Genomic DNA, 14775 nt, shown 5'->3' with positions numbered 1-14775 from the left:
CCTTTTGCTGCCGCATTCCCAAGCACTTTTGGCAAATAATGAGGGCTTTTGCCTGCTTGATGCCTTGTGGCCGCTAACTACGACCGAGTAATGCTTCCCAGCATATGAAATACTATGCTAGAGTTACCGCCTGACTCCCTCAAGGCCATCGGTGAGCGAAATTGCCAACAGGCTCCAAACTGCGCGTACACCTCAGCTATATAGCTCATTCACCTGCACCATTGTAGCCCAGTGTCTGGCGATGGTGTGGCTGCATGTGGGCCCCCTGTAGTCGGTTTCAAGACCTTGACTGCCTTGCGCGCAAGTCTGTAGCACGCCAGTAATGCGTTCACTTCTGAGGCCTGTATCTTCGCGCGCCTTCATGCAAGACTGTGCAGAGGCGGCTCCCTGTACGTTCGTGCGCCTTCACGCAAGACTGTGCAAGGGCGGCTCCTTGTACGCAGACCTCAATGCCTGGGTAAGCACGGCAGCTCCGCAGCAAACAGCACGCTGCCGCTTGAGGTGGACACAGCTACACCCAGACGTTATGCATGTGAGGTGAGCCCATAAGTGCTGGTATGTAGGCATGCCCCTCTTTAGCTAGGAGCACGTACATAGCCGTGAAGTGCGGCTCAGTGTTGGCTGCTTCTTGTCTCTGGTTCCTTCATGTCTGCCACCATCGGTTGCCCCGTTGCCCGGCTGATTATGAACTGCCAATAAAGGTTGTCACAGCTGGCTGCGTTTCCATCTTTAATGCGCAAAATGGCAAAATGGTAGAGTTACGAGAAACAACGAAGATTTTAGTTGTACAAGCCGCAGGCAAGGAAAATGCCTGGGAAGAGCTAGCCTTCGGGGATTCTGTGTTCTGCGCCGCCATCGGTCGAAGTGTGGAGAACGTTGCTCCGGGCGCCTTTGTCTGTTACACAGCCCTGCAGGCCTCTCCCAACTTCCCTGCAGATGAACTTCGGTGTACTCCCACCAGAGGGTCGAGGTTACTTTGTGCAGACACTATGCCGAGGACAAGGTGGCCACGACAGCAAACACATCCAACAACCCTCCTTATCCGTGGCTCTTTGGGCCCAGAATTCAAAGTGCTATGCAGAGGCCAATACGCTTCTGCTTCCACTGCAAGTAAGGATTGATGATGCTGCAGTGAACCGCAACGACAACAGACACATTTCAAGCCAGTATATAGCAAGCGGGTGTTATGTTCAAACAACCCCAATTAGCCAGCACAACACAAGGCATCCACCAAGGAGCATTGCACTTCTCGCCGTACCTATATATCTACATACCTGTAAATACATATAATATCTGTATGTATATATATTTAGTGGAGGTTCATTCGAGTGTACGTGCATGTCTTGCCCCGAAGGAATCCACAGCAGGCAAACGCCTCACCCCCAGTGTACATGCACATGCTGTCAAGTGTTCCGCTACTGCCGCTGCTCCTGTGGGTGCCTCCGTTACCATCTAGATGCACATCCAGGCGGCAGCTGCCACAAGGAACGAGAGAAGGGCAGGAAGCGCATGAAGCCATGCGGGAGAACAGGCCCTCACCGGAAGATCTGGGGTTGCGCGGAGTTGGCTTCGAGGACCCGGTAAATGTGGAAGTTTTCTCCCTGCAGACGTGAGCAGACACACGGGCACATCGGCCCCCGCTGGCTATCTGCCTCTCGCTGCTACGCCCTGAACGGTCCACCTGCTGCGTCTGTTCTGTTATCGAGAGCACCGGCGCACTTCAAACAGAAGCTGTGGTGCTCTGCAGATATAGAAAAAAATTTGAGCACTGGGCTGTTTGCCATGCAATTACATGGCTGCTGTTTTTCGTTGAGGTCGACCACGAGGCTACTGTAAAGGCTGTTGCTGTTGCTGCACATAACACTGTAAAGGGTACCCTCTCAAGGACTCACGTGCTGCTGCGCCAGGTTCCACTCCCTATGTGACACCTCAAAGTAGCTCTTGTGCCGAGTTGTGCTGCTCTTCACTTCAACAAATGTCAATCGCGGGGGCGCAGAAGTGCCAACAGGCGGGAACTCCTGCAGCAGCCGCACAGCGCATCCCCAAGACGCGTTTACAACTGTATGCAAACAAGTGGAAGCCATGCTGCATCTGCGTAGCTGGTCTGCGGCAACGTGAAGTATCCCTGTATCCTGCAGAGACAACCCAAGGGCCCGGAGGACCCTATGGCCCGAGGAAACAGAGACATGATGCTGTGTGTTGTGCCCCCTGTTTCCGTAGCGGCCTCACTTTCACCAGAATGTCATAGCTCTGCCCGCTCTCCTGCTCTTCATTCAGCCACAGAACCTGAGCGGTCTTGTCCTTCAGCTGTTGCTCTAGCAGCCGCTGCAGGTACCTATAAACTAGAGCTTCCCCCCTGCGAGCTGCAGCCGCAGAGTTCCTTCCCCCCCCAGTGGACGCCTCGAATGGAGCTGTAGCTTCTCTGTCTCTGCCACAGCAACAAGGACACCGCTCAGCACCACAATTTATCTCAATGAACGAAGGCAGCAATCAAACAGCCAAACAATCTGGAAGCCCCTTCCAGTATCTAACGAGCAAAAGTTTAAGGTATCTCGCTTCGCCTCTGTCGCTCTCCTTGTTTCTGCTCTCTTTATATTTCTCTTCTACTCCTGCCTACTACCCCTATTCGAGTCAAATCTTATGTATGCCCCTATTTACTATTTTGTCTTCCTCGCTCTAGCTTGGTGTCCCCCGGTTTCGGTGTCTTTCCCTTCTCTCTCCCTCTCTCCCATTGTATCTCTAGCTCGATCTCTATCAACCTATCCATCGATCTATCCTTGTTCTTCCGTCTCTCGTTTTGCCTCTCGTGAATAGAATTCGTGAGTGCCTGCCTACTCTGCGCACAACTCGACGGCCTGTGCATCGAAGTCGCCGAGGGACACGAGGGGTTCCTTGCTGAAGGCCTCTTGGCTGCCTGACCATGTACCCTGTCCATCTCCCTGTCCCTGCTTTCCTGCGGAACTCCAGGCGGAAGGAGCCTCCGCCGCCCTGGGGTCTTCGCCAGACCTGTGCAGGGCCCCAAATAATCCCCCCTCCTGGGCTGCCTCGCCTCTAGTAGGAGACCTCCACGGAGAGTGTTCAGCCGTGCCTGAGGCCGCATCATCTGCACCCTCCTCCCATCCAAACGCCTCAGCAGACAACTCCTCCACATCACTGCTGCTGTCGCTGCTGCTGTCGCTGCTGCTGCTGCCGCTGATGCGGGCACTCGCTGTAGTGCGCTTCTGCTCTTTGTCGTCGCCCCCCTTGCTCACGGAAGTGCCGGCGGGGGTGTGGGCGTCCCTTGTGGCCTCGTTGTCCTCCTCTAGCGAGCTCTTCTCATCTTGAATTGTGCTAGCATCTCTTGTTGTTGCTGCTATTACTGCTGTCTCTCCCGTTGCATCTGCTGCCTCTTCGATTTCAACTGGTGTCTCATCTGTTGCAACTAATGCAGCCGTGTCCTGGGCGACAGCTGCAGGGTCTGTATCTGATGCATCTCCAGCTGCAATAAGTACGAACCAGGCGTCGCAAAGCAGCCACATAGGCCCCTCGGTACTCTTCGTCAGGCTGCCCAGCCGCTCCCGTGCTGCAGCTGTTTCCTCTTTCAGCAGCAGGAGCAGTTCAGCGGTATTCGACGTTGTATTGTCTGTAAGCCCATCATTACCATCAGCAGCGTGGTTGCTACCAACGCTGCTGTTGCTGCCAACCGGTACACCCTCCCGCAAACCAATACAGCGGTGCTGAAACTCGGCAGTGTCAAGAGGCCCAGCCCAGAGGCCCTCAGCCTTGAGGCAGTCCTCGAATGCTGCACCCACAATTGCTGCTGTTGCTGCAGTTGACAGTCGGCAGCAGAAGCTGCTTCTGTTGCGCTGCAGCCTGTGCAGCCAATTCAGCACACCGCCCTCCGGCGGCCGCATGAGCCACTGCAGTAGCTTGTGCTGCAAACGTGAATAGAGCAGCAGCAAAAAAGATGCAAGTTGTATATCTTTTCCCCCTTTCAACGAAAATAGCCGAGAGATCTCGTTGAAGAGCTCCCCAGGAAACGATGGCAACAGCAGGTCCTGCAACTCGCCTGCATGCGCTGCAGCAAACAACGTCCTGATTTGGTCGGTGCTGCTCCTGTTGCCGCTGCTGCTGCACTCCGCTGCTTCTAGCTGCACAAGCGCAGCACTCAGAGAGTCATCTCCTGTGTCCCACGCCAGCAAAAGGGGAGAGGATACAGCATTTGTCTCCTCTATCTCCCACCTATTCTGCTCGCTGGAGCCGTTGAGGCTGTAGGGGCTGCTTGCGGTATTGCTGCTGCTGCTGGCACTGCTGCTGCTGCTGGCACTGCTGCTGCTGCTGGCACTGCTGCTGCTGCTGGCACTGCTGCTGCTGCTGGCACTGCTGCTGCTGCTGCTGGCACTACTGCTGCTGCTGCTGGCACTGCTGCTGCTGCTGCTGGCACTGGCCGGCAGCTCATCGTCTCCTTCAAGGACGTTTTCCCACTGCAAAGAAGCAGCACACGAGTTCCAAGGCCCCACTGCCCCCGTCTCGATGCAGCAGACTCTGCTGCGGAGATCTTTGCACAGGAGCAGCGACACACGCTGAAGTTGCTGCAGCCAGCACGGCCTCTGCCGGCTTTTAGGCGCCTCCCCCGATCTCATATCCTGCTGCTGCTGATGACGCCCCGTTAGCCAGTGACGCTGCAGTAAGAGATACCGGTGTGCGTCTCTGTGGAGGAGGAAGCGGCGGGCAGCTGGCAGCAGCAACAGCAGCAAACGCTGTCTCAAGCCTCCGAGGGCCAGCCCCTGTGCGAGCTGTGTGGAGTCAGGATAAGCGGTCCTGAGCGGGATCGTCTGCAAAGACGATCCTGCTCCCAGAAGAGATACCAGAGGGGCAGCGGTGAGCTGTGTCGAGCAGGCGGAGCTGAGGGGCCCCACGCCCAGCTGCTGTTGCAGCAGCTTCTGCCAGGCCTGTTGCACAGGTTGCCGCCCCTGCAAGCCCTCCTGAAGCAGCCGCCGACCCATCAATGCTTGGCACGAAGCACACAGGCTATTTGCTCCGTCTGTGGTGCAGTCACGCAGTGCTCCGGAGACCGCTAGCTCTCCCCAGTTGCATGCAGCCCCACAACACCAAACTACTGGAGGATAGCACAATACCTCCGGTGCACCGGCCCCCGTCCCTCCCCTATCTCGACCGCTTTCAGCAGGCCAGAAGGTCCCGCTGTCCCCTTGCTGCACGCTGCACCGTCCTGCTGCTGCTACTGCTGCTGCTTCCGCCGCACCCGCCTGCAGCAAGTCCCATAGCTTGCCGTCGAGTGCTGTGAGACGCAACCACATGGGGCTACCCGCCGGGAGCAACCGCAGCTGTAGCACGTCAACCGCATCAGCTGAACGAACTCTACTGGAGGGGACGCACAGCTGAAAACACGGGACCACCGGAAGACCTCTAACTACCGAATGCAGACTGAGGTGGCTGCTGCTGCACTGTTGGTCGAGGTGCAGCAGCAGCGCAACGACGGGCAGCAGCATCCCGCTGTGGATGGATTTCAAAGGGCACGCTGCTGCTGTTGCTGCTGCTGTTGTTGCTCCTGTTACTGCATCTGAGTACCGAAGAGTAGAAGGGGGCAACAGTGGGCACGAGGTGTCGTGTTCTGCAGCTGCGTAACGACGCAATTTTCTGGGCCTTCCAGGCAAAGCATGCGTCATGTGCTGTTGATAAGTGGCAACTGATAGTCCTGAGGCTGCTGTTGCTGATGCCGCTGCAGGCACCGTTGCTCCCCTTCTATCATCTCCCTCCAGAACTCCTGCAGTGTCTGCCACCCACGTCAGAGCCAGGAGACACTCCTGCAGAGACGGGTACTCTGCTACGCTCAGGTCGTCCATCAAAAGTGCTTCCAGCTCCGCAAGCCGCTGCTGTTGCTGCTCGTGTTCATACAGCTGCAGCTCCTCCGGGGACAGCGGCAGGTCCGTGGGACGAGACTGCCTCAGCTGGGCATGTTGTCGGTCAAGCAACAGCGCGAGGTCCCCTAAAGGCCAGCACATGGGAAAGGCGGCAAGTGGGGCCCCTAGAGGAAGGCGGAAGACAGACTCAGAAGGGGTTCTAAAGCAGATGCAGCGGCCAAGAGTAACCGCTGCAGTAGCAGCAGCAAGGGGAGGAGGCTCTAAATTCCTTGGCGAGCTGGCGCAGGATGCTGGCTGCGGAAGCAGCACAAACCCTTTGGAGCCCTGGGCAGCCCAGTGGCTGGGCTGCTGCGTTGCGGCTGCTGTCGCAGGGCGACCGGCTGCTGCTCCTGCTATTGCGGTAGCTTCTACAGGGTGCCGGCTGTGGGCGAGGTACTGCAGCAAACGAAACATATCCCCGACTACTGCATTGCAGCAGCAGCAAAATAGGGAGATACAACGCCCCCCGACGTGCTGATATAGGCAGCCGCAGCTGGTGGGCTTTCGGCTACAGTTGCTGCTGCTGCTGCTACTTTGGCAACAACAGCGGCCTTCCCTACAAGTCGCATCCGCCGCCGCTAAGAAGCAAGCCGCAAGGCAAATAGGCGCGCCTGTGCTGGAACGTGTTCCACCTGCTACACTGCCATCCGCTACGTAGTTAGTGGTGCTGCCATGGCTGTTGTGGCTGCTGCTGCTGCTGCTGCTGCCATCGGCGATGCCGCTGTTGCTGATGCAGCCTGTAGCCGGTGAAGACCCTGGTGTTTCGGGCAGAGTAGTTGCCAGTGTGCTTCCTAGGTGCTTCAAGTGAGACGAAAGGGACAGGAGGACGTTCGCGGCTGTCTTCTCATTCGGCACTAGGTGGAGGCCTTCTGGTTCCTCCCCACTGCATGCACCCTCCGGTGTTGCTCTAGCTATTCCTCCAGGTCTTGTCGCCTTGGTGGCTGTTGGGTGTTCCTCCAACCACTGTGCCGCACGCGACAAGCTCCCCCTCTCCCACATCCATGTGAAGGTCTTTCCAAGGCCTTCACACGCCACTGGTGCTGCTGCAACACCATCATGCGCAGCTAGAAGCGGCATGCCAATCTCCAGGGCGGAAAGGCAGCTTCCCGTGTAAGCCAGATCGTCAAGAGCCGTGCTGCTCCTGCTGCTGTTACTGTGCAACCGCGGCTGAACCTCCCCCTCAAGGTGCTGCTGCTGCTGGTGGTGCTGGTGTTGGTGTTCCTGCAGCAAACGCTCCGCCAGAGGGTGAAAGTATTCTACCAGCCGTCCGTACACCTTAACACACTCGCTTCTGGGTGCTGCCAGTTCTTGCGGCCTTCGCAGGCCCACGAACCGCCAGCGCCATTGAACGCCATGGATATTGCTGCTGCTGTTATTGCTGCTGTTGCTGTTGCCGGTGCTGTTGATACCGCAGCTACTGCCCCCTGTACATCTGACACAACTGCTGCCAGGCACCGCGCTAGCTAGTCCGCTGTTGTAACGTGCGGAAACTCTTGCTGAAGACTCGCATGGGCTGCTGTTGTTGCTGCTCTTCCTACTGTCGCTGTTGTTCTTGCTTCCGAAGTCGTCCACCAGATGCAGACACCGCTTTTTGCTTCTGGCCCTGCAGCCCATGCTGTTTGTGCTGCTGGTGCTGCGTCCTCTAGACGGCACGGCTATTGCAGCTTCCTCTTCGCTATCGGTGCTGCTGGAACTGCTGCTATCGAGGAGGCTTTGATCTCCTACGCAGTCCAGTTCGAAGAGCTGGAGTTGCTGCTGTTGTCCCTGCTCCTGAGCCTGCCAGCCTTGTGCTGCTGCGGCACCAGCGACAGACAGGGCGTCGCATGCAACAGCCGGAAGCCACGCACTGCTGCGCAGCTGCACCAACAGGGAGGAGGCTGCACCTCCTCCAGCCAGTGGGACTGCTGCCGACTGCAGCCCTGCGGTGGCTGCTGTCCACTGATTGGTACGAGGGATGCTCTCGTGCCGTTGCTGGTCCTGCTGCTGTGGTGTGGCCGGCACGTCTCCTGCCGCTACTCCTGCTTTTGCTGTTGCTGTTGCTCCTGCCGCGCGTGCTCCGATCCGCCACCGCAGACGCTCGCAGTGCTGCCACCGCTGCTGCGCCTCCGCCAAAACCCCAACAAAAAGACGGAGGGAAAGATGTTCAGCCTGGTGTAGCTCCCGCGTTATCGCCCGCAGCAGCTGCGGCGGCAGCCGTACCATAGTTTGCGAGTGGAAGGCCTGTGCGCTGCTAGTGCTGCTGCTGTTGCTGCTATTGATGCCGGAGGGAGCAGCAGCAGCGGCGGTAACCAATCGCTCGAAGTCGAGACAGATGAAGTCCTCTACCAGCAAGGAGACACCTGAGCAGACGGGAGATGGTGCGGGGGCCCGCGACGCGTTCACAATATCCTGCATTTGCAGCAGCTCCGCATGGAGCCGTTGCAGCTGCGGCTTCCCCCACCGACGGGATAACCGCTGCAACAACTCCTCCTTCATGCTGCTGCCGCTGCCTTCTTCTTCTACAGGAAACCCGTCAACCGCACTCAGCTCGATACGTGCAGAGCCAACGTCACGTTGCTGCTGCTCCTGGTGCATCTGCTGCCGCTGTGGCGCCGGCGGTTCATCTTCCATGTGTATCCAGTACACAACCGAGGAGACGTGCAGCAGGCGTTTAAGCCCAATGAGTTCGCAGAAGTCTGCCCAGGTGGGAAGGGACACAACACGGTCGTAAGCACTTGAAAGGAACACGCAGTCTGGCAGCAGGTGTCTGTAGAGCTGGAGCAGCATCTCCTGGTGCTGCTCGTGCTGCTGCAGTTCCTGCTGTGTGCTAGCTACCTTCGCCACCCCAAGACACCGCAGCGCCGCGGACCCCAAAGCCACCCTCGTTCCCCTAGCGGTGCAGACAGGCAGGCGCAGGATCTGCTTCCTAGAGAGACCACCGTCCGTATGGATTGCGGTTGCGAGTGTGCGACAGTGAAAAACGAGGAAGAAGAGATAGCCCACCAGCTGACTTTCTGTTGCTGCATCACACAGCCTAGGATGGTCCAGCAAGGGCAACAGACGTTGTTGCAGCACCTGCTGCGGCCGCAGGTAATCTACACCCAAGCTCCGCAGACACCGCACGACGCGAGATCGCTGCACCGGGCGATCTCCGGCCAGCTGCTGCTCCTCTACTTCTGGAATCAACTGCTGCTGAGGCTCCTCCTCCTGCTTAAGCTGCTGCTGCTGCTGCGGGATTGCTGCTGCAGCAAGCCAGGGCTCCAAGACGCCAGGGTGAACGTACGCCACAAGCGGGCTCCCGGAGAAGCTATCAGTGAGCCCTGCACTCGCTTCGCCACTCAAGCAGTCTACACCTGCAAGCTGTGAGACGCCAGGGGCTTCTGTTGCTGTTGCTCCTCCTGCTGCTTCTGCTACTTCTTCAGTCGCAGCTGCATGCGGCGGGAGGCACAACGTAACCTCCGCGTCGTCCGCTGCTACCAAGCGTCCGCAAAGGGTAGGTAAGAAGGGAAGGTTTCTGAGAGCCCCCAGGGCAGCCCGCTGCTGTACGGACTGCTGCTTCTGCATGCAGACACTCTCGAGCAGCAGGAGCAGTCGACCGATTCCCTGAGGCTGCAGTATCTGGTTAAGCTGTTGTTGCTGTTGCGGTTGTTGCTGCTTACCCAAACCTTCTTGCTGCAGCCTTACGAGACACCGCAGGATTTCCACGACATCCCATGGAGTCAAGTCCCGTACCCCCAGTAAACGGAGGGCGGGTGGCTGAAGATGCTTCAGCACTCTCTCGTGTACGTACACCAGGCCCAAAGCCCTGTGAAGCAGCCAAGGCGGAACTGGACACTCCGCTTTACCGCTCCAGGTACCGCTGTTGCTGTTACTATCCCCGCAGTTGCTGTTGCTCGAGCGGCACATAGACACAGCAGCAAAGGACCCGGAGGCACTATCCGCCACTGCTCTGCAAGGTAGTACTGCGCGCGTCGGGCAGCACCATACGAAGTCCTGAGCGGAATTTTGTGCTCTTTGCTGCTGCTGCTGCTGCTGCTTTTGCTGCTGCTTTTGCTGTTCCCGCTGCTCCTCCTCCTCCTCCGGACAGGGGTTTACACACAGCAAACACTCCATCTGCTTCACAGCAGCTAGCGCAGCAGTTGCAGCTTCCTCAATCATTCCTGCGGATCCTCCAGCAGCCTCACCAGCAAGCAGAAGCGGAGCGAACAGCAGCAGCGACTCCTGGAGTTGTGGGTGGGCTGACTTGCACACAGAGAGGGCAGTGCACAGTGCAGCAGGTAGGTGTTGCAGGAGCCACGAATTCCAACTGTCTCCGCACCTCAAATCTTCGCGGGAAGCGGTCAAGCTAAAGGCACCCTGAAGAATAAATGGCAACCCAAAGCCCCTCACTGGCAGGAAGCAGTGCAATGGCCAACCTTTGCTAGGTGCGCTGCTCCCATCATTACTATTAGTACTACTGCTGCCGTTGTTGCTGCCTGGATCTGGAGGGGCTGCTGCTGCAGCAGGCGCACGTGCTGCTGCCGGAGTCGGTGCAGCATACCCTTCCGGTGTAAGGGCCAATGCCACTACAAGAGGCTCATCTGTGGGGCCGGCAACGGGGGCAGATCCCACCGGCGTGTGCTGTACGAGCAACCAGTGCTGCTTCTGCTGCTGCCACACACAGTTGCCTCCTCTGCAGTTGCCCCAACGGTCGCACACCGAAGCCGGCGACACCAGAGGACGGCAGCAAATGGTCAGAACAACGTGCTGAGCGCAGCTCGGCAAATTGTACACGTGCTGCTGCAGCTTCTGCTGCTGCTCTTGCTGTTTCTGCTTCTGCTGGAAGACTGCGGCATCAATGCATGGAAAGGTGTGTTTAAGAAGTAAGAAGCAGCTCCTGCTAGGCTGACTGCGGCAGGAGACTCTCCGAACCTTGCGTAGAAAAAGGATACAGTGAGGCTCTACCGTAGACAGACGATTCGCGAGACTTCCTCCGTCCTCCACCCACCGCCCTTTCAGCGCTGGTCTTACAGGCAGCCAAATCATTGTCCGCCATATACGTAAAGCCGCTTCAGCTGGAGTTACACTTGCCGACGGTGCTGTTGCTGCTGATGCATCCTGGCTAGGTGGCGACAAGATGGAGCAGCAGCAGCTGTAGCTGTTGCTGCTACCGAAGCTTCTGCTTGTGCCTGTCTGTGTTACGGCGCGCGGGTCCTGCGCCGCAAGGAGGGCCCCCTCGACGGCCTCTACCGGGAAGAATCTGCTCCACTCCCGTGATGGCAGAGGATGGGGGAGCACAAAGCCGAGGCCGCTGCTGTCTTTCGCGGAAAACTTCAACGCTACGCCGGTGCAGGAAACAATATGCGGTTCATCTGAGAGGCTAAACACCGACTTAAAGCCCACACCGAACCTGCCTATGCGTCGGACCTTCTTCTGCTGGTCTTGCCGTTCCTTCTGATCCTGCTGGTTCGGCTGCTGCTGCTGCAGTTTAGGGTCTTTGGTGCTGCGCGCGACGTCACACAGGGCCCGCACGTCTGCTGGAGTGAAACCTCTTTCATTATTAAAGACGGCAAGTCCTTCTTGCAGGAGCTCAAAGTGCAAAGAGGGGGTTGTCAGGGCTGGTATTTGGAGCAGAAGGTTTTGGTGCTGCTGTGGCTGCATCTGCAGCGCAGCAGGAGGTAGCGGCAACGGTAATATATACACATTGTCGTCTGCGTTCTGCAGCAGCTCTAGCTGTAGATGACCGTCCGAAGAGTACAAGTCCCCCGCAAGGCGGCTCAGGGCTCGAGTAAGGCGCTCTCGCTGCCGCCGCATAACAGCGTCAACAAGGGTCTCCTTTGCAGCAGATACAGCAGCAGCACTACCAGCGGTAGTACCCCGTGATGCAGCACCGGTGCTACTGCCAAGACCTACTCCAAACTCCTCAGTCCGTAGCCGAAGCAGAAATGCCTCAGGGCTTTCATCGCCCCACAGATCCACCGCAGAGCCGGTTGCTTTGTCCGCTGCCACTGCAGAGTATTCACCAGCAGCACCGTGACCTGCTGATGCAGCACCTCCTGCAGCAGCTAGTGCAGGAACTGCTGCAGGAACTGCTGCAGGAACTGCTGCAGGAACTGCTGCAGGAACTGCTGCAGGAACTGTTCCATGAGTAACTGTGCAAACTTCGCCTTTTCCTTCGGGCTTGGGATGGTCAACTGGAGCTCTGACTTGGCGGCGAGGCAGCAGCAAAACGGTGTCACCGTCTTCAAAGACCAGGCCCGTGCTATTTGCTGTTGCCGCTGCTACTGCGTCTGCTGCTCCTGTTGCTGTTGTGATTGCCGCTGCTGCTGCTGTTGTTGTAGGGGCCACTTCAGCGGCTGCGAGTTGTGTGCCTGCAGGCTGCCGCTGCTCCGCTGCAGAAGGGCTGCCAGCTGGCGGTTGCTGGTTGTGTCTGTGCTGGTTTGCTGCCCTCCCCTGCTGCTTCTGCAGGGTCTCCATGGCAGCCAGTGCCTCTTGCTGAGGAAGCAGCAGATGCATGCACCGCTGCAGCGCCTCTTGCAAGTGGGAAGACAGAGGCCTAAAGGCTGCGCGACTTTGCAGCAGCAGGAGGAGAAAGTCGTCGGCCTGGGAGCTGCTGTTGCTGTTTGTGGCTGAAGCTGCTGTCGCAGCCGCCTCCAACCGCTGATGGTTGCAGAATGTTGCAACAAAAGCAAACCGCTCAGCGGCAGCAGTTAAAACTCCTGAGCCAAAAACTTCCACCACCGGTGCCAACAGAACAACAATGCATGCGTCTACAAGGGCTTTAGGGGCTTCCGAAAGAACTCTGCAGCAGAAATCCCCCCATGACTGCTGCTGTTGTTGCTGTTGCTGCTGCTGCTGTACCTGCTTCTCCTGGGACTGCTGCCGCTGCAAGTAGCTACGCACTTGCTTCTGCAGAGAGGCTGGGCTATGAGGAGGCACCCTGTGCACGTCCCAGTTGCCGCTCCTGCCGCTGCAGCACTGTGGCTGCAGCTGCGGCTGCCACAGCAGGGCAGCAAGAGCTGTGACTGCAGCTGCAGCACACCTGCTGCTGAGAGCATCCAGAAGTTGCTGAGGTGTATCCCGTGTCGGGTTGGGGACACGCACAATGCTTCCCCCCTCGATGCTCACGAAGATGCTCCGGCTAAACAAACTGCTGCTGCTGCTGCTGCTGCTGCTGCTGCTGTTCGTGGATGAAAAGAAAGCCGCACTGCCGTGCCTGCAAAGGAAGGCTTCAAGGTCCCCAAAAGAAGGCTCGAGGGTGTCTTCCCATCTAAAAAAGGTTTTCAAATCGACGAGCGCAGGAGCCTCTGCGATGGCCGCCGCTGCAGCTTGCCACGTCGAGACGCTCTGAAGTTGCTGCTGCTGCTGGGAGACCAGTCGCTGCAAGCACCGTTTCAATGCTTCCTGCTGCTGCTGCTGTGGCGAGTGCTGCTCCTTGTGACCCATTGTATGGCTGTGCGCAAGGGCTGCAGCGAGATGCCATGGACTGCACAGTGTTGTCGCCAGGTGGATGCAGCCTTCAGCTTGCCGCTGCAACTCGGACACCAAGACATCCTGTAGAGCAGGAGAGATGGATTCCTCGCCCCACAAAGGGGGCAGGGAGATGGGCGCCCCCGCCTCTAGTGTGAGCCTGTGGTGGGCTCCGGGGGCACCACCCAAGCACCGCCGCACCTCTGCTATGAAGTGACTTAGAGATGCCGCATCAGCCAACGGCTTGCTGCGCTGCAAGGCAGATGCAGCAGCAGCAGAGAACTGCAGCCGCACCACGTGGACACACATATCGTAGATCATCTGAGGGGAAGCACCTGGCACTGCTGCTGCGGCGGTAGCGGTTCCTCCTGCTGCTGCCGCTTGTAGCATCAACGAGGCAAAGCGCACATATAAATCAGCAGAAGGGTGGTCCGCTGCAGTGTCACAGCTACTGCCTTCAGTCCCTTTCAGGCGCAGCCCCTCTTCCAAGGCAGCAGCAGCAGCAGCAGCCTCCTCCCGCTGCAGCAACTGCAGCAGCGTGTGCACAGCAGAAGGGGCTGCTTCAGGGAACACCGCTGCCTCAAGTGAATAAAGAAACTTAAGCAGGCTTTCCCGCCTTTCAGGAAGAGCGTCTGTACGCTGCAGGTGCAGCGGCAGTTGCTGCATGAGACGGGTCATAGCTTTATCAGGAGAAACAACGCAAGTGTAATGTCTCCCAGGAGTTTCTCCGTCGCTGCTGCTGTTACTGCTTCTTTGGCCATTTGGAGCGGTGGATGCTGAACCATCGTTTACTTGTTCTTGCTGCTCCTGCTGTTGCTGCATGTGCTCCTTCTGTTGGTCGTCCTTTTGTCCCTCAGTCTCCGTTTGCCCGTTTAGTTGTTCTTGCCGATGTTCTTTCTGCTTTTGCTGCCGTTGTTCGTCATCGGTCTCGTCTTCCTGCGGTCCTTCTGTTCGCTTGCAGCTCGCCGTGGAGGGGACATCTGGCAACGCGCCTTTGGCCTTCTGGGCAAAGCGCATCAGCAGGCCCACAGCAAGCGCTGCTGCAGCACGAGCAGCAGCAGCTGGAGGGAACCTGCGCAGCAGCCGCAACCACAAGTCATGCAGCAGCATCTCGCAGCTTAAGGGCTTGAGAGGAACAAATGCTTCGCTTGCAAGGGTTAGCAGCTCTTGCTTGATGAAGGCGCTGATCGCTAGCCGGAGGCTGAACTCTCGATGCAGCGGCAGGTTCCGCTGGTGCCGCTGCTGCTGCCGTTGCTGCTGCTGCTGCTGCTGCTGCCACACAGCAACAGCCAGCAAGTGGGAACAGAGCGGTTCCCGACTTGGACAGCTGCACTCGCATACGGCTGCGTCTACAATCCGGCAGTTGGCGCTGCAAGCACAAGATAGACGCATATACACATACATATATACACATAAACGCATACGCATATATATATATATATATATA

At 57.9% G+C, this 14775-nt stretch overlaps 1 protein-coding gene across 1 annotated transcript; it reads right to left on the bottom strand.

Moving 5' to 3' along the window:
- Positions 1-1880: 1880 nt before the first annotated feature.
- Positions 1881-14697, bottom strand: EMWEY_00019250 (SWIM zinc finger domain-containing protein, putative; the record flags this gene model as incomplete). The annotated part of the gene is made up of 3 exons (XM_013477719.1): positions 1881-2018; positions 2230-2428; positions 2836-14697. Coding segments are annotated over 3 exons (12199 nt in total), but the record flags the coding sequence as incomplete, so codon positions are not given.
- Positions 14698-14775: the final 78 nt, after the last annotated feature.

Source organism: Eimeria maxima, genomic scaffold, assembly GCF_000499605.1.
Source record: "Eimeria maxima Weybridge genomic scaffold, Emw_scaff169, whole genome shotgun sequence".
Lineage (NCBI taxonomy): Eukaryota > Apicomplexa > Conoidasida > Eucoccidiorida > Eimeriidae > Eimeria > Eimeria maxima.
This window is presented reverse-complemented; position numbering and strand designations above follow the sequence as displayed.